General features: G+C 38.7%; 1 protein-coding gene across 11 annotated transcripts in view; it reads right to left on the bottom strand.

Annotated features, from left to right (window-relative positions):
* Window positions 1–7,364: 7,364 nt before the first annotated feature.
* Window positions 7,365–26,400, bottom strand: part of MYO1B (myosin IB) — a 181,348-nt gene continuing 162,312 nt past the window's right edge. For 10 of the 11 annotated variants that reach the window (XM_003907741.5, XM_021924386.2, XM_021924385.2 and 7 more), the window contains 7 exons: window positions 25,764–25,838; window positions 24,512–24,646; window positions 22,510–22,616; window positions 19,494–19,626; window positions 18,997–19,149; window positions 17,141–17,268; window positions 7,365–8,851 (listed from right to left, as the gene is read on the bottom strand). In XM_003907741.5, coding sequence (XP_003907790.1) covers window positions 8,728–8,851; window positions 17,141–17,268; window positions 18,997–19,149; window positions 19,494–19,626; window positions 22,510–22,616; window positions 24,512–24,646; window positions 25,764–25,838 — 855 coding nt within the window. In that variant the 3' untranslated portion in view covers window positions 7,365–8,727. The remainder of the gene's footprint in view (window positions 8,852–17,140; window positions 17,269–18,996; window positions 19,150–19,493; window positions 19,627–22,509; window positions 22,617–24,511; window positions 24,647–25,763; window positions 25,839–26,400) is intronic. The other variant, XM_009182651.3, reaches the window with a different exon arrangement.

Here is a 26,400-nt window from a genome sequence, read left to right as displayed (position 1 = left end):
TCAGCATCCATATTCTAAATCAAGATGGCTACCTTCGAGACATTAATGTACTTTCATTTGAACAGCAGTGTAGGGTTTCTGCCAAGCCATCAACTGGCATTTCTGGCTAATGACACAGATTTGGCAAGACTGGTTGAGGTGAACTCTAAGAGCAAAACTGCTCATTTCAGAGATCTAATTTCAGTCTAAATGCATTTTATTAGATCCATGGAAAGAACAAATAGTGATGCAGTTATTGGAAAGTGACTGACTTGCTCAACCAAAGTTAAGACTTAATGGCATGATGTAAGAATGTAAATTTCTACACTCAATACAAAGCAGTTCCTATTACTAGAATGTACGTCTCAGCAGAAAATATAATAAAATCCCAGTGTTGCCCCAAAGATGGTACAAAGATGGGTTTGTTTTGGGAGGCAAGTGGCAACCATGTGACCAGTGCTGACTTACTGCAATCCAGGAGAGTAGAGAAGAACCATACCAATCTCCCTGATTAGCCACATGTGCTCTTCAGAGATGACAAGGATATGAATAGTGTGTCTGCATCTACACTATCAAATCACACTTCTGAAATAGACTTTTTCAAACAAAATTTGCCCATGTGCCTGGTGTGGTTTGAGGACAGTTCAAGACATAACACAGGGCATCTTCTTCTGTGGGGTTTTTTTTCTAGTGGAAAGAACAAATTGGTGGGTGAATTTCCTTCCCTTTTAGTAGTGTTTCCGTAACAGCTCCCAAGTACTTTCCATTTAATGCTACCAGTTCCCATTTGTTTTTGAGAGCCAAGTCTGATTTGTGCTAGGAAGTTAAGAGTTACCAAACAGTCTCCAAGATGAGCAGAGACTAGATTCCAACTACTGCCGTTTCCTGGATCTTCACACTCATTCATTCAGATTAATACTGAGACACAAACATTTCTGCCCCCTTTAAATTCAAAGCCACAGTAAAGTGAAGGTATTTTCCAACAAAAACACGTAGATATCTATAAATATCTTCCTATTTTTGTTTATAGTCATCTACATGCTACAAAATAATGCTGAAGGTGGGAGTAAGTTTTCTCCCCTTCTCTGTAAATGGTATGGCCATCTGAATAGAAACTTATTTGATTTCTCCCTATCAGAAAGTATTAGGTAGTTTATTTGACAGTGTTGAGTCCAATCTAGTAGGATACAATCCTAACCTCTAAGAGCAGCTGTCCCCAACCTTTTTGGCACTAAGGTCCAGTTTCGTGGAAGACAATTTTTCCATGGAAACTTGGAGGGGGGGCATTTCTTAGAGATGAAACTGTTTTACCTCAGATCATCAGGCAATAGATTCTCACAAGGAACGTGCAACCTACATCCCTAGCATGCACAGCTCACAATGGGATTCGCCCTTCTGTGAGACTCGAATGCTGCAGCTGATCTGAGAGGAGGCGGAGCTCAGGCAGTAATGCTTGTGCTCCTCACCTCTTGCTGTGTGGCTGGGTTCCTAACAGGTCATAGACCGGTACCGATTCAGGGCCTGGGGATTGAGGACCTTAAGAGCTTCTATTCTAAAAGCTGCTGTTTTCAAACTTCAGGAAATGCATTTCAGGTCATTTTGGAGATGATATCACGGATAATTAGTCTTGATGGCTGCTCTGCTTAAATACAGCATTATTCCATTCTAGAAGTTAGGATTTAAGAGACAACAGAATGGAAATATTACCATATCAGTCACATTGCTGAATAAAGAAAGAGGGTGAATTTGTAGTATACTGCAGCTAAAAGACTACTTTCAGGTTTCTGAAGGATGGAGGAAAATGTTTGTTTTCTGCTATGCAATGCCTCAACAACCTTCCACTTCCTTTCAGTATATGAATTTAGACAGATACAAAACTTATTCATTTCCTATTTGACTTTCTCAAGCAATTGATTCTTATTGGTACACATAAAACAACTAAGTTAAATATGTTTTCCTTTGACTATAATTTGCTTCTCATGAAAAAATAAATGATGCATATGTCTTTACTGCTACTAACAACAGTTACTCTGCCTTTTTGGTACTGCTTCTCTCTGTCAATTAAAATCCCAATTTCAGGAAAGCTGAGCTGGCAGAGATTATTTTTAAAAAGGCAATTCTGAATTTAACTAGCTCAGAATTGCACACAAGAGATGGATTACTGGGAAATGAGTTAGAAAAATCTCTTTAAAAAAAAGGGTGGGAGTATTAAAAAAGCCAAACAAAGATACGAACTCCACTTCTGGAACCATCTGGCCTCATCTATACACTATTATCATTGCACAAGATAACTGACTATAATATTTAAAGAATTAGAAAAACCCTCAGAGGTCTCTCGTTACCCAATACTGAAGGAAGAGGGAAACAGGCAGCCTCACCTAAAAACAAGAGAAAACATTCACAAGCATTTATATAAGACAGTAATTTTAGGAAGACTTTATGGAAAACTTTAAATGAAGATGACTAGTAATATGGCTAGAAACCACTGAGTCAATGGAAATCCAAAATATCGCATAAAATTAGAAACTGTTCATTTACTTCAAGGAAACATCTCATATTTTCCCCATACAATTCCATTAGGAACTCCCATGCTCAAATCCCTGTGGCAAAAGGAAAGGGCTTTATGTTCATATTTTTAAAACTCTGATGAACTATCATTACTTCCTATACCTGAAAAAGTAAATTTATTAGTTTTAATGCATTTTTCCCCTGCCTAGCACCCAGAGCTTAGGACCTGTCACTAAGAATTACGAATTTCACTTTTCAACGACTATGCCAACATATTTCAAAGCTGTAATAATGAACACAGTGTAATGTTGATACAAATAAACAATGTAATAGAAAAGAAAATTTAGAAACAATGCAGTGAAAAGGCAGGCCTTTTCAATAAAAGGTGTTGGGTCCACTAGATGTCTATATGGGGAAAAAATGAATCTTGACCCCCTACATCGTTAAAAAAAACTTTAAAAAAACCAATTAGGTTTAGGGCTAGAGTTGGCTCAAGGTGGTCAAGTTATAATTAAATCTTCCAGGTGTAAGCTGGATGCTTTCAGGTGGACTGAAAATCTAAATGCGATGGGTAAAACAATAGAGATTCTAGAAGAAAACATAGACAAATATCTTCATAATATTGGGTAAGCAAATATTTCATAAACAGAAAAGAAAAAGTACTCACTATAAAGGAAAGAATTGATAAACTTGACTACATACAATACAACAGAGTTTCTGTTAATCAAAAGACACTGGTAGAAGAAGAAAAAGGTAACCATACACCATGAGAAAATACATGTCACATACATAAAGAGCTCATATTCAAAATATATATACAATTGCAAATTAAAAAAAAAAAACTAGACAGAAAAATTGGCAAAATACTTGAACAGGCACTTTGCAAATGGTGATATCCAAATGGCCAATATTGAAAAGGTAATTGAGCTCATTAGTCATAAGGAAATGAAAATTAAGGCTAAGATCCATAAGAAGAATCTTTAAAAGACTGACAGTACCACCTACAGCAAGCATGTAGAGCAACTGCAACCCTCATGCACTGCTGGTGGGAGTGTAAACTGGTATAGCTCCTTTAGAAGTCAGTTTGACAATCTACTCAAGCTGTACATATGCTTACCCTATAATCCAGCAGTTCTACTCCTAGGTATATATTCAGCAGAAATGTGTACACATATTCACCAACAGACACGTACAAGAATGTCTGCAGCAGCACTATGTACAATAGCCAAATGGCCATCAACAGTAAAATGGACCACAAAATTGCAGTCTAACAACATGAATTATATAGCGAGGAACATGAACAAACTTAGCTACGTGCAAAAAATATGAATGAAATAAGCCAGGCAGAAGACTATATATTGTATGATTCAATTTATATAAAGCTTTAAAACGGGCACAATTAATGAATGTACTATAAAATGAGTTACTTTTGTGGAAGGATGATGACTAGAATGCAGAAGGGGGCCTCTGGGTGCTATCTTTGGGGTGCTTGTTTTGGGTGCTAGTCACATGGATGCGTTTCTGATGTATATATTATTAAAATGTATATTTTTAAAGGGAATATGACAATTCTGTTACTCGGTGAGCCCCCTCCCCCACCAGAAAAAGAAAAAACAAAGTTGGGGTGAATATAAAATAACTGAAATAAGATAGCTAGTGATCTTTCCCTTAGTACTGCCAGGCCTTTGGGTGAATATGGAATTAAATTCTTTTCCCTATTCCTCCTTGAAATACTGAGAAGCTGAGACTATTTTCCTTGGTTATAAAGTTAGAGATTTTTGTTGAATTTCATGGAACTGACCAGAGGTGATCTAGCAACCACGCCAGAAAAAAAGTTAATGAGGAAGAGATTGTGGCTTATGCTGTACTGTGATTAACTCCAGATTTTGAAAATGATCTTCAAACCAAAGAAAATGAGGCAAACATTCCATGATTTGGAGGAAACCAACTCAAAACAATTAATTTTCTCCTGTGTGGCAAATGAAATAAAAGCTGATGAGACCAGAAAGCATGTGCCACCTCATCAAGGTCACGGCTTCCTAGGGTTTAGCTAACAAAAACCTAAGAATCAAAGAGCACATAACAGAATTATTAAAGTAAGACTCAAAGAAAGTGCTCCTCCAATAATAACCCAACAGAAACTCTTCAAATGTATGATGAAAACTTACAGCTGTTTTTCTCAACAGGAGGAAAGAAAATCAAAACTACTGCCCTTCTTTCTCTTCCATTCTACTGTTTTAGTGAATTTGAGTACCACAATATTCATGGAAAAACAATGCCCAGCTTAAAAACAAAAGCTCTTAATATGATGCATTCTGGTTAAAAGTCATTGTGAGAACAGACACATTAACGAATTTACTAAATTCTTCCCCAGCAACTTACACCATTTTAGAGTACTTGCTATTTCAAGATTTCAATGAGTCTAAGAAATATCTTACCTATTATATATGAAAAATAACAGATAAGAAGTTTTGCCTTTTATATTTGGCCTAAGAGAATTTTGAAGCATGCTCTAATTATCATAATTATACTCAATTACATGAACTTGAGAGTTCTCAGCATATTGACATGGCATAATAATCAAACAGTTCATTCTCTTAGATTTCTGCCAAACCCATAATACTGAAGATATCCCTATGATTCTCAGAACTCTTGGCCTGCTTCTTTGCCATTACAGACATACCCCCATCACCCCGGGTATGAACAAAGGTTTTCAAACTTGAGCTGAAGGCCTTATATTTGAGTTCTGGGTCCAAGTTATAATTGCAAGAGTGTGCAATACAAAACCGTAATCAAGTTATTAGAGAATAACTATTCTCATACTCCCTTCTTGCCCTGTGGCAGATGGAAATCAAAGTCAAGAGTAGCTGCATCAACTACACTGCATACCTTGGCAACTACCATGGTCTATTTGGTACCCATTACTTATTTACTTTTTTGAAGCCCATCAGTTAGTCACCCCAGGGTCTGGGCACTCCTAGTCACAATTGGACTAGATCTAAGAGTCTAGGTCCTAGGTGACTTGGTCTAGTCACTCCACTCACTCCTAGAAGTCACCGCAGAGGCCAGGCAACCTTCTAAGTTATGGGCGGGCACAAGTTAGGGCTGTGAGGCCAGGCCAGAATACACAGGAATTCTGGAGTGTCACCAATGCTTTAACTTTCCATTGCAGGACAGTGACAGAAACCGAGATAAAGGAGTATCAGTTTCTTGCTCACTGTAATACAGCGATGCCACAGTTATTGGTAACCTCTAGTCAGGCACTAGGGTTGACAGATGTGGCAGGCACGGCTCACTGGGCCACATGCAGCCAGAGGGAAGCTTTAGACTAGTGGTTCTCATATTTGGGTGGCAATCAGGGTCACCAAAGGAGGACTTTTAAAGGCATAGACGGCTGTGTGTAGCTATAGAGAAGCTCTAGTATTTCCCTTGGTGGTTCTCAAACTTCAATGTGTGTGAGTCATCTGGAGATTTTTCTTTTTTGAGACAGGGTCTCACTCTGTCGCCTGGGCTGGAATGCATCCGGAGATTTTCTTTAAAATGTCTGTTTTCAAACTCTATTCCAGAGATCCTGATTCAGTTAGTATAGGGTATGGCCCAGGAACTGGCATGGGTTTTTGTTTTTTGTAATTTTTTTAAAAACAAGCTTTCTAGCCGGGTGCAGCGGCTCACGCCTGTAATCCCAGCACTTTGGGAGGCCGAGGCAGGTGGTTCACTTGAGGTCAGGAGTTTGAGACCAGCCTGGCCAACATAGTGAAACCCTGTCTTTTCTAAAAATACAAAAAGTAGCTGGGCATAGTGGTGTGTGCCTGTGGTCCCAGCTACTCAGGAGGCTGAGGTAGGGAAATCGCTTGAACCCAAGAAGTGGAAGTAGCAGTGAGTCAAGAACATGCCACTGCACTCCAGCCTGGGTGTCGCAGCGAGATTCTTGTCTCAAAAAAAAAAAAAAAACTCCTTGTGGTGTTGACCCAGATTGACGCGCAGTGCCATTTTGGGAAACACTGCTCTATGGTGGGTTACCTGGGCCGTAGTGGCACTCTCATTTGTAGTGTGGTCAAGTTATTATTGCTCTTCCCAATGGGGAATGTGAAGGGCTTTCGCCTTGGTACATAAGGAAGCTTTCTGGCTGCAGTTCAGCAAATCTTTCCCAACACGTCAAATCACAACCCATGCAGAATGGGTTCCATGACCAAAAATTATTGAATACTTCAGTGACAAGACTGATTGAATAATCTGCAAATAAGGTATTTGGAACAATCTAACAAGTAGACCCATGGGATATTTCTCCTTTCCATCCTAGTCTTCCATCCTCAAGTTCCATTTAGGAAGCAACCCCATGATAATGAGTAAGAAATCCACCACAGCACATCCATACAACAGAAGAATGAGCAGCTCTTCATGATATTTTGCTAGGTGAAAAAGGCAAGATAAAGAACAATGGCTACAATATAATATGCTAGCTTTTGTCTACTAACGCAGAAGAATGTAAGAATCTATTTTGATTTCCTCTTGCAAACATATGGACAAAGTAATACAAAAGCAACTAACAACAATGGTTAATGTTTCAGGGAGGGTGGGAACTAAGCAGATAGGTGGTTGACAGGATGGAGAATTTGTAATGTCTATCTTTTAACACTTACTTATATGCTGAGCAATGTGAACATATTGCATATTATTTAAAACAACACACCCTCTCATTTCCAAATTTCTACTCACCAGTATCAGGAACTACTAATCTACCACTTTAGGCACACAGCAAGAAGAATCTAAGTAATTACATCCTCTACCTGCACCAATAAACACAAAGACTTCTGAGAATTTCTTTATGTGAGCAATTTTTAAAAATACAAAAGTCGAGAGAAAATCCCCAGAAAATATTTTCAATTAATGTTTCTGGTTTATAAAAGATCAGTGAAATTCAGTTACACAGAGAACATATAATGTTTGGATTGTAAAGCCTTTCTGAGAGATGATACATTGACACACAACATATGAAAATAGCTTGAGATACAAAAATACAGTTGTGATTCAGCAAATGGCACCAAATTAGAACAATTTTATTATTTAACATAATACCAATGTATATACATTATCCTCCCAAATAAGAAACAATTTGATTCCAAAGTTTAAAATGTAGTTTCCAAAATGAACCTTTGTAAATTTGAAGGAATAGAAAGAAAGCCCTGCAAATTACATAAATTTAATTTTGATCCATGACTAAAATAGGCACCCTGTACCAATCACCTTTCTCATACAAAAATGTATATTATAAATAAAACTTTCAAAAAAGATCTTGGATGTTTTATTGCACATCATACAGAATGTTTACTGCTATCCGAATGGCTTTTAGCCCTTTACTTTGTTAGGTGTTTAAAATATCTACTCAAATTTGGGTGAAAACAATATTCTGGAGATATTATCATTTTGAGGATCATATATGACATTTACCAGAAACAGAAACATATAATCTTATGGGACTGCTTCTGTCACTTTTTCTAAAGTAAGAATGACTTCTATTTTCTACTGTTACAAGTAATTACCAGAGGTTTAAACAAATTAAAAGTCTGTTCAAATGTCAGTTTTCTTTTTTTCAAACAGAAACCACATGTAGAGGGATTTAACCCGGTTGTTCATCTCTGCCCTCTCTTAGGACCAGCCCTTCTTGAAGCCTAAATTGTTAAATATCATACTACAGGGTTCCTAATAATGCTGTCCATCATTAACAGTTATTGTTTTGGTCTCAACATTTCTAAACCTTCTTAGATGTCGTTAAACCAGCACAAACCAGCCAGAATGCAATGGTCTCAAAAACAAAAAGGTTCCTAATAAATTTTCATACCATCTAGCACAGGGCCTAGCATAGAGTAGGCATGGAATAAATATTTGATGAATGAATGCGGTATCTTTTAAGACCATTTCCTATACTTATATGAATTAATGATTTATGAGTAATATGCTGATTTAGGGTACACAGATTTAACATGATGACTAAACGAAGAACACATCAGACATGAAAATAGACACTGTTAGTTTCTACAATCCTGCTCCAGGACAGAACATGTATTTGAAAGGTTAAAACTATTCCGATAATAAAAATTGATTAGTCAAATATTTTTATTTTGCCAAAGAACTCTAAAAGCCTTTGGTGATTCCCAAACATACAATGAACCCCAAATAAAACAAAACCAAATTGCACTATTACAAAGAAACAAGTCCATGAAAGTAGAGAGGAGGCGCCAGTTAAGGGACAGCAACTTCAAGGAGACGATTGTTTTTTCGTTTACATGTTGGGACACTCCCATTTTTCTGGTTTCCCTGAATAAACTTCACACATACTTTGTCTTGTCTGAACTGTACCAGGAACCTAGGAGAAAAGAATAAAACAAATTAACGTATACACAAAATAGCTCATGATTATAGTAACACTTGCTTTTGTATTTTAATGGATACTGATCTTGGCGAGTACAGGCTGCGCATCCCTAACCTAATCCAAAAATCTGAAATGCTCCAAACTCTGAAATTTTTAAAACACTGACATGATGCTCAAAGGAAATGCTTGTTGGAACATTTCAGATTTTAGATTTTCAGATTAAGACTGAAACGTTAAGTATAATGCAAATACAGTCTATGTGCTACCTAACAATATTTCAGTGAACAATGAACCACATATATGATGGTGGTCCCGTAAGAGCAGAAAAATTCCTATGGCTTAGTGACGTCATAGCTCTCCTAATGTAGGGCAATACAATACTCACGTTTGTGGTGACTGATGTAAACATACCTAATTCACTGTCAGTCATATACGATGGGGGTCCCATAAGATTATGATGGAGCTGGCCTATACAGTCGTACCATTTTTTGTTTTTTATACTGTAGTTTTACTGTACTTTTTCTGTTTAGATAGACAACTATTTACCATTGTGTTATAATTGCCTACAGTATTCAGTACAGTAACATGCTATGAGCAGTTGGCTATACTATAATATATAGCCTAGGTGTATAGTAGGCTATACCATCTACGTTTGTGTAAGTACACACTCTGACGTTTGCACAAAATCACCTAGTGACGCACTTCTTAGTACATATCCCTATGTTAAACACATGACTGCATTCCAAAACCAGAAACTGGAAACACTTCTTGTCCCAAACATTTTGAATAAGGGAGAATCAACCTGTATCACTTCTTCCCATGAGCACTTCTTACACAGAATTGTATCAATGCAATTTACCTCCAGTACTCATTTAGCCCTAAGAAAACTAAAGTTCATTAACTTATCATATTCTCGTAAGGTAGAAAGGCTAAGAATTATTTCTGTGTTCAAATGGAAAGACTAACATGTTATATTTCCATTTTTCCACGGCAAAAATATGGGAGGGGGCTCCTATTATCAACAAATTGGCTGGGCGCGGTGGCTCACGCCTGTAATCCCAGCACTTTGGGAGGCCGAGGCGGGTGGATCATGAGGTCAGGAGACTGAAACCATCCTGGCTAACACGGTGAAACCCCATCTCTAATAAAAATACAAAAATTAGCTGGGCGTAGTGGCAGGTGCCCGTAGTCCCAGCTACTTGGGAGGCTGAGGCAGGAGAATGGCGTGAACCCGGGAGGCGGATCTTGTGTTGAGCCGAGATCGTGTCACTGCACTCCAGCCTGGGTGACAGAGCGAAACTCCATCTCAAAAAAAAAAAAAAAAAAAAAATCAACAAATTGAGAAAATGAGGTAAAGAATTTCACAAAAGGAAGAGGCCTGGCAACCCTCTAATCTATGGCTTCTAAACACTGGTTACTCACATATGTCCTACATAGTTTTTTTCATATCTTCATAGTATGCTAATAGCTATTGCTAGCTTAAATGCATTTCAAAATAATAGTGGCCTACAGAATATGGATAAAATCACGTGTTTGATCTACCACATATATCTTTAATACCCACTAAAATATTTATATACAAATTATAAACATTTAAAATATCTATTAGTGTTTAGAAATTAATTAATGGATTAAAAAATCCATGAGTGTATTTTTCCCTCAGTGTATCCTGTGGGCCACTGCTGGGATAAGAGACGACTTTAGTGTGTACAACTGAGCATCCACAGAGTGTTCTGCACACCGTCCCTGTGCTGGTGCTTTGAAGGACCCCCAACTGTATATGATGAGATCCTGAACTGGGGACAGCGTCACTGGGGGACATGAGAGCTGCATCACTGGGCCAGAAACCAGGTCTTCCAGTGGCAAAACCAGTCATCTCTTCTCTCCACCACCATCATTAGCATAGCATTATGACATTTTCCATATTCTCAGGGACGGTTTTCTCAGTCAATGGCACATTATTAAAGTGAGTCAACCTAACAACCACTGACCACTTACTGACATCGCCCAGCGATGTGAGGATCCACAGCTCTACTCTGTACACATTAGTTTCAGTGTCAAGGTCTAAAGAGGCCACATTTTGCAAACACTATCTACTAGAGTGAAACAAGGCAAATGTGCTTCTAATTCATCAGTTGTTTTATAAGAATAGTGCTTCTGATCTTTTAAATGGGTTCTTTCTTTTCAACTTGAAAGCAATGAGGGAAGGACAGCTATAGCTCCAGATTCAACTATCTGAGATATATCTCTGGCATATATACTTATATGTATGTGTCTCAAAAAAGAATCTTTCAGGTTTATTGAAAATTCATACATTTAAAAAAATCAAACACCTTTACATTTTTATTTTCAAAGACCACTTGTGGCCGAGCACAGTGGCTCATGCCTGTAATCCCAGCACTTTGGGAGGCCAAGGCAGGCAGGCAACTTGAGGCCAGGAGTTCGAGACCAGCCTGGCCAACTTGGCAAACCCACGTCTTTACTAAAAATACAAAAATTAGCCAGGCATGGTGGTGCATGCCTGTAATTCCAGCTACTTGGGAAGCTGAGGCAGGGGAATCGTTTGCAGCTGGGAGGCGGAGGAGGCTGCATTGAGCCGGAATCACACCACTGCACTCTGACCTGGGTGACAATGGGAGACTGTCTCAAAATAAATAAAAAAGACCACTTGTAAGTGTAATAAATGTATAGGAACTTATTTCCCCAATAATCTTGGCATACATTAACTGTTTCCATGTCTATAATTCATGATTAAGATTCACACTAGAGGCCAGGCACGGTGGCTCATGACAGTAATCCCAGCACTTTGGGAAGCTGAGGCGGTCGGATCACTTGAGGTCAGGAGTTTGAGACCAGCCTGGCCAATATGGTGAAACCCCATCTCTACTAAAAATACAAAAATTAGCAGGGCATGGTGGTGTACGCCTGTAACCTCAACTACTCGGGGGACTGAGGCAGGAGAATCCCTTGAACCCAGGAGGCAGAGGTTGCAATGAGTCGATATCTCACCACTGCACTCCAGCCTGGGTGACAGAGCGAGACTCTGTCTCAAAAAAAAAAAAAAAAAAAGATTCACACTAGAAATAACAATAGAAAAGAAAGATATACTGAGGATTTGCTACATACCACACTGTTCTTGGCCATTTACTATGTTATTAGATCAGGCTTTAGGACAATCCTAGGAGGTAAGCACCATTATTTATCTTCACCTCATAGAAAAGAGAAAATCATCCTCCAACAAACAATAGCATGGAATATATTATTTCATGGCATTCATACCAGTTAGAATTTCAAGGTAAAAGGAACACAGATTAGTTGTTTGGATTTCAAATATTCAGAAAACCAATTGTATAACTTAAATGATATATGTGTGTGTATCTATTGTATGCACGTGTATACATATATGTATATACACACACATATATTTAAAATGTTTAATGAAACAAATTCACTTTAGTTTTTACTCTATTTGGGAACTTAATTTTAGAAATATAGTCATGGATCATCTAATAAAAGGGATACGTTCTGAGAAATGCATCACGAGGTGATTTTGTCATTGTGCAAACATCATAGAGTGAGTGCACTTACCTAAACCTAGATGCTACAGTGTGTTATTGTACTGTAGGTAACTGTAGGTAACTGTAACACAATGGTATTTGTATATGTAAACTTAGTAAACATAGAAAAGGTACAGTAAGAATATAGTATAAAAGATAAAAAATAGTGTTCTTGTCTAGGGCCCTTACCATGAATGGGGCTTGCAGGCCTGGAAGTAGCTCTGGATGAGTCAGTGAGTGAGTTGTTAGTGAATGTGAAGGCCTAGGACATTACATTACTGTATACTTTATGAGTAATTTTTTCTTTCTTCAGTAATAAATTAACCTTTGCTTAATGTAACTTTCTGCCTTATAAACTTTACAATTTTAAAAACATTTTTGACTCTTTTGTTTTGTTTTTGAGACAGGGTCTTGATCTGACTCCCAGGCTGGAGTTCACTGGAGCAATCATGGCTCAGGGCAGCCTTGATCTTCCCAGGCTCAGATGATTCTCCCACCTCAGCCTCCTGAGAAGCTGGGACTACAGGTGCATGCCACCATGCACGACTGGCTGATTTTTAAATTTTCTGTTGAGAAGGGGTTTCGTCATGTCGCCCAGCCTGGTCTTGAACTCCTAAGCTCAAGCAATCCACTGCCCTTGGCCTCCCAAAGTGCCAAGATCACAGGCGTGAGCCACTGGGCCCGGCTGTTTTGGGCTCTTTTGTAGTAACACTTAGCTTAAAACACAACACTTTGGACAGCTGTACAAAAATATTTTCCTTCTTTATAACCTTATTCTATAAGCTTTTCTCTATTTTTAAAATTTTAATGTTTTTATTTTTACTTTTTAAACTTCTTGTTAAAAACTAAGATACAAACACATTAGCCTAGGCCTACACAGGGTCAGGAGCATCAATTTCACTGTCTTCTATCTCCCATATCTTGTCCCACTGGAAAGTCTTCAGGGGTAATAGTATGCATGCAGCTGTCATCTCCTAAGATAACAATGCCTTCTGAAATACCCTCTGAAGGACCTGCCCGAGGTTGTTTTACAATTAACTTTTTTTTTTTCTTTTTTTTGAGATGGAGTCTCACTCAGTAGCCCAGGCTGGAGTACAGTGGCGCCAGCTCGGCTCACCGCAAGCTCCGCCTCCCGGGTTCACACCATTCTCCTGCATCAGCCTCCTGAGTAGCTGGGACTACAGGTGCCCGCCACCTCGCCCGGCTAATTTTTTGTTTTTTCAGTAGAGATGGGGTTTCACCATGTTAGCCAGGATGGTCTTGATCTCCTGATCTCGTGATACACCCACCTCAGCCTCCCAAAGTGCTGGGATTACAGGTGTGAGTCACCGCGCCTGGCCTATAATTAACTTTTTAAATATGTAAGCATACACTCTAAAATAAAGATAAAAAGTATAGTATAGGCTGGGCACGGTGGCTCACACCTGTAATCCCAGCACTTTGGGAGGTCAAGGCAGGCGGATCATGAGGTCAGGAGATCGAGACCATCCTGGCTAACACGGTGAAACCCCATCTCTACTGAAAATATAAAAAAATTAGCAGGGCGTGGTGGCGGGCACCAGTAGTCCCAGCTACTCGGGAGGCTGAGGCAGGAGAGTGGTGTGAACCTGGGAGGTGGAGCGTGCAGTGAGCCAAGATCACACCACTGCACTCCAGCCTGAGCAACAGTGCAAGACTCCATCTCAAAAAAAAAAAAAGTATAGTATGGTAAATACATAAACCAGTAACAACATCATTTATTATCATTTTCAAGAGTTACATATTGTACATAATTATATGTGCTTTTACTCATATACAACTGGTGGTGAAGTAGGTTTGTTTACACCAGCAGCACCACAAAGATGTGAGTAGTACCTTGCACTATAACATTACAACAGCTGTGACATCAATAGAGAGAAGAATTTTTCAGCTCCATTACAATCTCGGGGACCACTGTCACCTGTGTGATCCACTGCTGACCAAAATGTCATTATGCGGTGCATGACTGTATTACACATCTTGCAGGTTATCCTAAAAATTCAATCTATTGACACAATGAACAGCTTGGAAGTTCAAGGACTAGAAATTATAAGGCAGTTGAATCTCTCAATGAATTAAATTCTCACTTCTATATGTGCACGTTTAAATTCCACTGGAGGCTGGGTGCGGTGGCTCATGCCTGTAATCCCAGCACTTTGGGAGGTCAAGGCGGGTGGATCACCTGAGGTCAGGAGTTCGAGACCAGCCCGACCAACAGGGAGAAACCCCGTCTCTACCAAAAATACAAAATTAGCCAGGCGTGGTGGTGCATGCCTGTAATCCCAGCTGCTCAAGAGGCTGAGGCAGGAGAATTGCTTGAACCGAGGAGGCGGAGGTTGCTGTGAGCGAAGATCACGCCATTGCACTCCAGCCTGGGCAACAAGCGTGAAACTCCGTCTCAAAAAAAAAAAAAAACAATAATAATAATCCACTAAAGAGTTAACAGGACTTTGATTCTCTTTCCATAAACTGACATCCACTTATCCATAACGATTACAGAATCTGGGTTTGTTAGAGTAACTACTTCTACTTTTGGGAAGGATAAAGGAAGGAAGGGCTTAGTCACTAAGCTGCATATGGTTTTCAACACTGGTTCTATAGAGCTGGTGAAGCCACTTAGGGCTATAAAGGAATAGGAGCCCCGCCTATGACTTTGAACATTTTTGTTTAAATTTAAAATGCTCCCTAAGGAGATTTACGATCCTTACCTACAAACTTCCTCTCCAGGCTTCCTGTGCCACCTGGGGAAGGGACCCATGGGTGCTACGTAGAGTCCTATGAACTGTTTTATTTATTTTTATGAGACCAATCAATAATGAGGCATTGGAGAAGGAAAGGCATTATAATGCTACCCAACGTTTGTTTTCTTCATGTGGCCACACTATAAATCTTGGCTCAGACAACTATGTTTACTGAAAGCTTATGGCATCCAGAACATCACACGCCCTCTGTGACAGGGCAGGACCCTTGCTGCCCAGAAGCGAACTGTCCCCCTTTCCCAGATGGCACACCTTCGCACACAAGCTGTGAGAGCTGCTGAAGGGGCTCTGTGGTTGGCTATGTTTAGGAATCACACCACACGCTATCCCCGCAAAGCTCCTCAGGAGAATTACAACAGGATTTCAGGGGCTCTGAGAAGTGATGTAGTGAAGAAAGATTTTAAATTTCCATCAGAGAACCATTTCTTCACAGTACATCATTATTAGTGTTCTGTATGAGCAATGTTCCTAGAATCCTGGTTTGGGAAATGCTTAAAAGTAGCAGTCCTTTGTGGTCTGGATGTTGGTGTGATTTCGCTTCTGTGTAAAGATGAGTTTATTCACGTCATGGGACAACTATGAGACTGCTTCGTCTGTACACTGAGGAGCTTCTGCTGTCTGGGATACATACGATCTTCCCATGATAAGTGGGAATTAGCAGCCCTACGAAGCCCATTCTCACAGATTATGAGAAACTTCAACTATTATAAAGGGATTTTAAAACTGTAATAGGCCCTAACATGTTAAATCCTTAACTGAAACACATCAACTATTATCTTTTTTCCTAATATTCTTTGTTTTATGAGAAAGGTCTCATTAACAAGAAAAGTTATTTAGTCCAAACAACAACTTCCAATATAGAGTATGAAGCCCAACCTCCCACCCAAATCTAAACACTTCAATGAGAACTTAAGAAAAGCCCACAGCATGCAAAATCCTAACATATCAAAGAGAGTCTGATGTAATACAAAGGGGCAGAAATGGGTGTAAATTTATTTTAGAAAGACTTTTAGGAAGAGTTGAAACAGAATAGACTAGAAATTCTTAATTATAAAAGAATAAAATTTCCTGAGCAATCTAGACATGCAAAGAAGTATATAAGCAGGTAAACAATCTATTGAAAGGTAATCAATTAAGTATAATCAACATAGTAACTCAGATTTGTCCAAAACACTTACAGATTACATAGACAGATTGAGTAAATGAGGGGGTGCCCCAACGTGTATGCAAATAACCAGCTTCTATAATCAGAACCGTAACGAGAAACTGAAGAAGTAAATTTCAAATTGATACCAGTCTCAGACGTCACCACATCAAAGAGACCTCCCTGACCTCCCTAACAAAAATACTCTCTGATGCTTTTTTTTTTTTGAGATGGAGTCTCACACTGTCACCTGTGCTAGAGTACAATGGCATGATCTTGGCTCATTGCAATCTCCGCCTCCCGGGTTCAAGAGATTCTCCTGCCTCAGCCTCCTGAGTAGCTGGGATTACAGGCACCCGCCACCATGCCCAGCTAATCCTTTGTATTTTAAGTACAGACAGGGTTTCACCATGTTGGCCAGGCTGGTCTCGAACTCCTGACCTCGTGATTCGCCTGCCTCGGCCTCCCAACGTGCTGGGATTACAGGTGTGAGCCACTGTGCCTGGCCTAGTCTCTGACTCTTACCCCCTTTTTTCCTCCATAAACATTTGTTGTTAGCTGAAATCTTATCAACTATTTCATCATTTTATTTGTACATAGTAGTCTCTTCCACTAGGATGTCAGGTACATGAGGTTGAAGAGACTTGGTCCAGTGTCATTTACTGCCCATTTATCATGTGGAACTACTACTAGACATATACCTGGTACTTAGTAAGTAGTTGTATTAATGAATGTGATCAGAGAGCAGAACTAAAACAAGAAAGCTGAAAGAGAAAAAGCGTTTTCAAACAATACATGAACGTACTCATCGGAAATCTCAATATTGAGCTTCTGTTTGGTTTGGCTGAGAGTCGTGCGATAGAGCTTGGTGGCCATTTCAATCAGGTGATCACTGCTGAAGAGAAAATCTCCTTTACTAGCTGCTTCTGAGCCCTGCAAGGACAAACCAAGAGTCGGTCATAATTAAAGATACCTTAGGAGGTCAATATTTACAGGCTTGACTAAAAACATATTTACAGTCTCTTTAAAACATCAGATCCTGGAATCCATTCTCCCAAGGTAAACAGTAATGACAAAAGCAGTGTTTCTTCCAACTTGCTCAGAGCACTTTAGTAAGGTTACCTAACCCCCTCCTACCCAAAGTTGGTGGATGCAGCAGAAGCACCATCTGCATCACTTGGAGCTTGCTAGAAAAGCAGAATCTCGGCCGGGCGCGATGGCTCAAGCCTGTAATCGCAGCACTTTGGGAGGCCGAGACGGGCGGATCACGAGGTCAGGAGATCGAGACCATCCTGGCTAACACAGTGAAACCCTGTCTCTACTAAAAAAATACAAAAAACTAGCCGGACGAGGTGGCGGGTGCCTGTAGTCCCAGCTACTCGGGAGGCTGAGGCAGGAGAATGGCGTAAACCCGGGAGGCGGAGCTTGCAGTGAGCTGAGATCCGGCCACTGCACTCCAGCCTGGGCCACTCAGTGAGACTCCGTCTCAAAAAAAAAAAAAAAAAAAGAAAAGCAGAATCTCAGGCCCTACCCAGCCCCAGTGAATATGAAACCACAACACAACCTCCAGGTATGGGTTTACACATTCAGGTTTGAGGAGCATGGACCTAACCTGCAACTCTTCTGAAGGACCTGATTAAAAAACTTTTCAGTGATTTGGTTAAAACCCTAACGACAACACTTCCAACAAATATCCCAGGGCAGTGGCTCTCAGCCTTAGCTGTGCAAGGGAATCATCTGGGTTTATTTAAAGAAAAAAAAAAAAAGAAAAAAGAAAAAAAGAAAAAAAAAAGATGCTTGTGCCCCCTTCTGAGAAATTCTAATTTGATTGTACGGGGGTATGGCCTGGGCATCAGCATTTTTAAAGTTCCCAAGCTGTTTAAATGTGTCACTGAGGTTGAGAATCACTGTCCTAGCATTTGATATGCTAGAAAGCTTTGGGGAGTTTTCTAAGCTTAAGGTCGGCCAGAGAGTAACATTATCAGCTACACACATGCTCCTACATATGATTAATATTTGGTAGCTTTTGTTTACTCAGTGACTATGTGTTATGTGACAGGCCCTGTTCCTCCAGGGTCTCAATTAATCCTTACAACAATGCTATATGAAGTAGGCACTCTTACTATCTCCATTTTAAAGATGACAAAAAGTAGGTAGGCACACACAAAGTTAAATGCCTTGGCCAAAATCATCATAAAGTGAGTGAGACCAACTCCAGAACCTACACGTAACCACTGCATCCAAGCCAGGAGTCCTGGTTAAGCTAAAGACACAGAACACTAAAAATTATTTAGGTTAAAATTAACTGGCAGCTATTTTATTTTAGTTGTATCCTTTAATATAAACCCCCAGATTAGAGATGAACATTAAGACATTTACTAAGTTCATACATAGAAGAAAAAACAGGAGAAAACAAAATTTAAAACATCTTGATATTCCTATGTATTAGTCTCAAAAAGTGAAGTAAACTGGTCAATAAAAGTGATTAACTTTATTCAGTTACTGAAAAACCGAGCCCGAGATTTTACATAGGGGCGAATATCCAAAATTTGCAAATTAGCAAGGCAGATATACAAACTGCCATAGGATTAGTAAGATATGGAAATTTTTAAAATCAATGGCTGAGAGATGAAGCGCAGAAATCTTTTGTTGAACCTTTACCTCTTTGAGGTGGACGGCGAAGAAGCCATCATTTTGTGAGCTCATTGATACCTTGGTCACATCCACCAAGGGAACCTCTGACTTGATTTGTCCAGACTTTTGGTCAGCAAGAAGGAGATTATTATTTGTTAAGAGGAAAATCCGAGATGTACTCTAAAACAAAATAGAAAATAGTATAAAACCAATGATCAAAAATACTCAAAAATGGTCTATGAGTTTAAGGCATTTGCAAAAATGCATGTTTTATTCCAATATTCTTCAACAAACATACTTATGTAAACCAAGAACACAGTAAGGAACATAAATAATATGTTTTATTTCATAAAAATGTCAGAGAACAAGCAAAATTCCATCTTAGCTTAAAGGTAAGGGGAAATAGCTCCCTTCACAGTTAACTCTACTGAGAACATGAAATGCAAATTTTTACATTCAGAAAACAGGGTGACTATCCCAAGTAATAGGTACTTCTTATCAGTCTTCAAGGTTAGCAATTTTACCTTCCCATTAGCACGGTTAATTTTGTTCACGACTTCAGCAATGATGATCTTTTCTTCAATGGCATCTTTGAGTTTCTTATACTTGGGGTTCTTGTTGATTTCCAGGTAAGCCCCTTGGAATGGTTGCCCAACACTAAAGGAAAAAAATTCGGGCACATTAGAAATAGTTTCAAATGAAAGTTCTACTAAAAAAAGGAAACAGATCACTTGATTCTAAGGAATAACTGATAACTTCATAAAAGTTGATTTCAATTTATTTTATATATTACACTTGCATCTGTCCTAAATATAAGTTGGAAATGAAACCTTAAACCTATTTCAAATATATTTTTGAGGTGATCATGGCATTTGGTAGGCAGGACTTTGATAATAATCTTATCACATGGAACAACCAAGATAGAAATCACTCATAAGAATAATAGCTAAGACTCAAGTACATGGTCTCATGTGAAGGAAAAGGCAATTTCTTCTAATCTGTTAATATAAAGTTAACAGCTGCTCACAAAGGATTTACTAACGCCTTCAAACAATATGTGGCAGTGAAAAAAGAGCTGAAATCATTACCGTCACCTGTTCTAGAAAAATTTCATTTCTTGCAGAGAATAAGAAAATCAATAGGCCTTCTGGGAAAGAATAGATCCAGGGCAATCACTTTAGAAGAAAACTATAGAACACTTAATATTAACATGTAACTGTGGTTCTAAGTAGGCAATACAGATGGTCCCTGACTTGGTTTGACTTAGGGTTTTTCAACTTTACAATGGTGCTCATACAACCATTCTGTTTTTCACTTTCAGTACAGTGGTCAATAAACCATATGAGATATGCAACACTTTATTATAAAACAGGCTTTGTGTTAGATGATTTTGTAGGCTGCAGATGATTTTGTAGCCAACTGTAGGCTAATGTAAGTGTGCTGAGCATGGTTAAGGTAGGTTAGGCTAAGTGATTGTGTTCAGTAGGTTAGGTGTATTAAATGTATTTTCAACTTATATTTTCAACTTCATATGACATATGACAACTTCATAAAAATTGGTTTCAATTTATTTTGTACATTACACTTGCATCTGTCCTAAATATAAGTTGGAAATGAAACCTTAAACCTATTTCAAATATATTTTTGAGGTGATCATGGCATTTGGTGGGCAGGAATTCGATGATAATCTTATCACATGGAACAATCAACATAGAAATCACTCATAACCCATATGAGGTGTGTAACTGCATCATAAGTTAAGCAGCATCTGTATATGAAAGGAGAATCAAGCCTCTTCTCCTAGAATATGCATTTAAATGGACAGACGTAACCAAAGCAAACATTCAGAATAAGGGCAATTTTTTTTTCCCAAATAAATTTTTGTAAGAGGTTAACAGTACACTTATCACTAAGATGTCAATTTCCCTAAAGACTTGCCGGGGGACTCTTTCAGGACAGCTTCATCAAAGGCACTAAGGAAAAACTGCTGCTTCAAGGGATCTACAAGCTTCACTTTGAGCTACAAAGTTCTGGCAATTTGCAAATACAACTTTAAATGCTTATGTTGTGGGTGGAGGATCAGGGAAGAAAAATCCACGTAGGTGGTCAGCGTTTCACAGCTCTCAGGATATAAAAGGCCAACTCCCATAAGAGCTGCCACTTTGCAGGGTGGTGGGAGGCTAAGTTATTTATTCCACCTCTCTCACTGCTGTGGGGTGAGTGTGCCACTATCCCTGAAAACTGATAAGACTACCCAAAAAGGACTTGGCTTGAAGTTAACTTTTTTTGGTTCCTATTCAAATGTGTTTTAAATTATAAAAATGCTAACAGGCTTTTAAACTGTTTCCTCAAAGATGTATTTTCCAGCCTGTAGTTTCTGAAGAGTCATCCACAGGAAATGCTCATTAAGAAGGTTACTCTCTAATTTAAAAATGTATAAATTAAAGCTGAATAAAATTAGTTGCTGAAGTAAGCATATAGACAAATTCTCCTGTTTGAAAATGCTTTATATAACAGGCACTTTGGACAACTTTGGATTCAGACACTATGTTTGACTTAAGGGAGTATATATCACCTCAAGTAGCCACATCAGCTAACCAAGGAAGTTGTACAATTTAAAATATTTAAACCCAGTGAGTCTGGCAATGTACGTTCATTTAATCCTTTAAAAGGAAGATATTTGAAATGTGTGTAACGTCACAGAGAATATAAACATAATTTATGTAATAAACGTGAATATACTCAGCATATAATACATTCTTTCGAGGCCATTCTTTGGGAGAAGCTTAACGTTGTTACAGATTTGGCTTGAAATCGTACAATCTACTTTTTTTATAAACACCAGATGAAAATGGGGTAAGAACGCTGGGAGGAAATGATGAATGCGGGAGATATAAGACTATTTGGATAAATAGTCTTTATCAAGGACTTCATTTGCTGAACTTGGGATTGGTGTTCCTTCTTTTTCTGAGTCCACAGTGTCTAAAATAAAGGAACTGAACGTGCTGTACAGGCCACAGAAGTCATATCCGTTGAGTTAGCAGACCAAAGGGCATTACGGACCAGTGCTCAAGCAACACTCAAAAAGTACTATCCTGGCTCGCTCTTTCATTTACCTTACAAATGAGTTTCTGACCTTGCTTGTTACGGCAGGAAGACTGGAATGGTGATTAAAGTATATTGCCAACAGAAATTTGGCTAGTCTTTGAAAACTATGGAAAAGGAGCAGGAATTTACAATGCAAACGTATCTTAACAGCCTATATAATTTTTATGTTAAATGACTTCTAATTATTTAGTAAAGTGTTTGAGCTAATGCTAATGGAGTGAAACCAACAATCGTAACCTCATTTCATTAAACTGCACTATAGAAGCCATGGCTCAAATAAATGTGTTTACATCAAGCTGATTATAAAATGATTCACAGAACTAAAAATTGCACATCTAAGACTGAAATCAAACACCACGCAAAATGGCGTACAAATATACTTGAGAAACTTTGAAAATCCTGAATTTTATGGGTAAAGCAAAGCCATAATACCTAGATGGGTATAAAGCCTTCTTGTCTTTGAAGAGTTCACTGGCTTCTAGTTTCTCTTCATAAATAAGTTTCTGCTGGTCTGTGAATTGGTCCCTGTATTTTTTACACTGTGAGATATGAGAAGAAACAAACAAAACATCATTTATATAAACAAATCATTATTCATTCTTAAATATGCTAAGACAATTTACCAGCAAGAAGAGTAAGGGAGAAAGTGTACAAAACATTCACTAAAAAGGCCAAAAACATTTTTCCCTTGTGGGTTTTAAAAAGTTTGTCTTGGAAAATGTCAGAGTATTATTTGTATTGCAGAACCTGGGATGCTTCTTCAAAACACACCAGGGTCTAGCGGGCATGGGCTTTGCAAGTACTATTTCCTCCCACTATGTCAGTCCTTGGAAATCCTCTTGTCCTGCGGCTGTCACTCTTCTAGAGAGACTCACAGTAAAAATATTGTGCATCACAATCCACTAAGCACATTTCCACACACATACACACACAAAATATTGACATAAAAGCATCACAAAACAATACTCAATCTTTTCTATATATTATACACTCTGGTATTTTCTATTCTATTGCATTTCATTGAAAAACGCTGGTAGTAATCTACTAAATTGATTTAATGACCCACAAATATGCTATGACCTACAGTTTGAAAACCACTGCTCCAAATCCCCCCACTACCATTTTACAACAGGGACGAGGGACCTGAGATATCCCCTTTCACTCTGTCCCTGAAGCTGCAATGAGAGGAGACAGTGGCCAGAGGAGCAGGGCCAGGTTTTTTAGATGAGCATTCCTAGAAATTCAGTTACAGGGGGGGTCAAGTGCTACTGAAATAACTGCATGAAGAAATGTTAGCACTGCTGCTGACCCTTTTCCATGGAAAGGCTCCCTTCAGGAATAAACAGCCCTCATCTCCCACCTCCAATCCAATGGAGGAATGGGTGAGATCGCGAAGCCAGGGGAGAGCAGAGGTGGTGCAGATCCCCAGCACTGGGAGCTCCCTGTCATTATTTCTGAAAACAGTTTCTAGGTTAGACTCAAAAAAGGAGACAAGCCATTAGGAGGTTCATGAATCTCACCAAATTGGCTGTTAGAGAACAGAAGTCAGAATCCAGTTCCTTATGTTGTACGGTACCACTTATCAAGCTAATCAGTGATAATGTCACTCTATACATATATGACTCTGATAAAAAAACAAGCCCACTCTGCTGGGCAGGAAAGTTTCCTGGAGGATGTATGCATTGAGCTTTCGTCTACTAAATACATGCCTTTCCATCTAATGATTTTATTACATCTGATAACTGCATATATTTAACATTTCACATATCAACTGACGAGGTTATCGAAATAAGGTCAACATCTATACAAGTGCCCCACGTGCTCCATGCTGGGAAACATCTAAATTACATGCCATATTCTCATATAAAATGAGAGCTAAAAAAAAAAAGGCAAAATAAAACAGATTTCCAGCTTCCCTGTAATTTAGATAGAGGATGTGTTACTATCTTTAGGGATAGGGAAAAGCCTTTTTTCCCACCCATCAAAGTGTGTGTGTTCACATGCATTATCTGATTATGTGTTCTGTACATCTGATAAACTCTTCAATCTGCAGGATTTAACTATGTTGCCTGAAGGTGTCCGAATTTTATGATTTCTCTGTCCTACCGTATTCCTTTAGACAAAGACAAAAACACATGAACAAAAAACTGAACTACTTGAGAGCAGCTGGAACCTGGAATGGAAAGATAAACGCAGCCCTGTGCTCTCCGTTCCAGCCAGGGCCGAGGCGCGACTGCACAGGGAACGCCTGGGCTGGTGCGGTGGCTCTCATAGAAACTCAATATGGTGCACGGGGGAAAATCACCAAAGTCCTCAAGTAAAATCCTCTTTGAGGCAAAGGAAGAATGTGTTACAGTTTTGATTTTACGTAAGTTTTCAAACACTCAAAATAAACAAGAAAGTCTCTGAAAAGATGTAACATGACATTTTTTACCCTCCACAAGTGGAAAATCCTTTTTAGCTCCTTGTGAGTAGAATCCAAGAATAAGTAAGGTCTTGAGGGCCAATTCTTGTCTATTGGAGATAAGGAAGGCATCTTATTTTTCATTTCCAAGAAGTATTTTTGCACCTGTGTTGGGTTTGACAGAGAATACTACGTGAGGAAAATATACCACAAAAGACATTGTTTTACATACATCATGATCAAATAAACCAGACGATCGTGGAATTTATTTAACTTTGGAATTTATAAAACGGTAACTCATCTGGGAAGTCTCTATTCCACTCTTTCATACTGGTTGGGGAAATATGAGTTCCACCAAATGGTTAAGAGAAAAGAGGAATACTAATGCTAACACTCATATTAACACTAATACTAATGCCAGCTGGCTCTATAGAGCTGTATTGTCTAACATGCAGCCACTAGTCACACAGGTTATTTATATTTACATTTTAAGTAATTAAAATTAAATTTAAAAATCCAGTTTCTCAGTCACACTAGTTACACTTCAAGTGCTTAATAACCACATGAGGCTAGTGGCCAGCTACTCTATTGTACCTCAAAGTTACAGGGCGTTTTCCTCACTGCAGAAAGCTCTACTGGACAGTGGTGTTCTAGAGTATATGATATGTGTCCAGCCCTGCACTCTATCATTACTTCATTTTAATCCTCACAACAACTCTACGAGGCTAGTGCCACTATTATCCCCATTTTACAGATGAGAAAATGAGGTTCACTGAAGTTAGAATTTGCTCAAGTCACAAATCTCTAAGCGGCAGTGGAGGCCGACTCCAGAGTTTGCAGTCTGTTCAGCACTACATATACCTCTCTGAAAGACGGAGAACTCCAGAGTCCCTGCGGGTGGGGCTGCACAGCCTGGCTCCCGGTCACCCTTCTCCCCACTAATTTGCTTGCCAGCCTTGCCCTGCCACAGCTCATGGCAGTTTCACAGGATAAGGCCCTGGCTTTCTTGGGTCTACTTTCCCCCAAAAGTTCTCTCTGTCAAATAAGACAAACATTGTATTAATAATATACGGGCCACTAACAACTCTTTCTGATACAATTCTACCTGAATTTGGGAGATGATTTCAAAAGATTACTCACTCTCAGTGTCACAGCTATGATTTAATTATTATTTAAAAAGTCACGTCTGTCATTTAAGAAAAGGCACATTTTATGGAGTTGGTGATATTAAGTGGGTAATTCCATAATGCTAATTAGCCACACACATAAAGTGTCAACTTACAATTCTCTGAAGCGTGAACTCATAGATTTTCTTTCCGGCATTGGCTCTGAAGAATTTCCTGTATTCTCTACGTACCTTTAAAAAGAAGACGCAGGTTGCAGTGGTTAATGTGTGGCTGGTACAGATGCATAATGATACACCTCTATTAAAAATGAAAAAGTGTCAAACAAGTCAACTTATAAGTGTCCTTTCTGGATTTAGTACAATAATGGAAGCACATTCACATAGTGGATCTTAAGTCAGAGAGAAAGAAATGGAGAGATGTAAAATGATGAAACCAGAATGAACTGATGTTTTAAATCCTCTCAGTAGTTTCTGAAGAATCTGATGATTTGACAAGAAACATTTTACAGGCACAGCTGCAAACTCATCCCAAATTAAAATACATTTAAAAACTATATAAAATAATGTTCTATTCAGATTGTTTTGTAAAAGGCAAAAAGAAAAAAAAAATGTCTGAAGAACTGTATCAGTTTCCAAAAGCCTTGCATAGAAGATAAGGCTTTAGTACTACACACTGAGAACTGAATATGGCTAAAAATAAGAATTTAAAAAGAAGCTTTGAAACTACCATTACCTTCCATTTCATTGCATTAATTTTTCTCTATCATCTCTATTCTCACCAAACTTTATACTT

The sequence above is a fragment of the Papio anubis genome, chromosome 10 (genome assembly GCF_008728515.1).
Source record: "Papio anubis isolate 15944 chromosome 10, Panubis1.0, whole genome shotgun sequence".
NCBI lineage: Eukaryota > Metazoa > Chordata > Mammalia > Primates > Cercopithecidae > Papio > Papio anubis.
The sequence above is the reverse complement of the archived record's forward strand: the minus strand, read 5'-3'. Positions and strand labels throughout refer to the sequence as shown.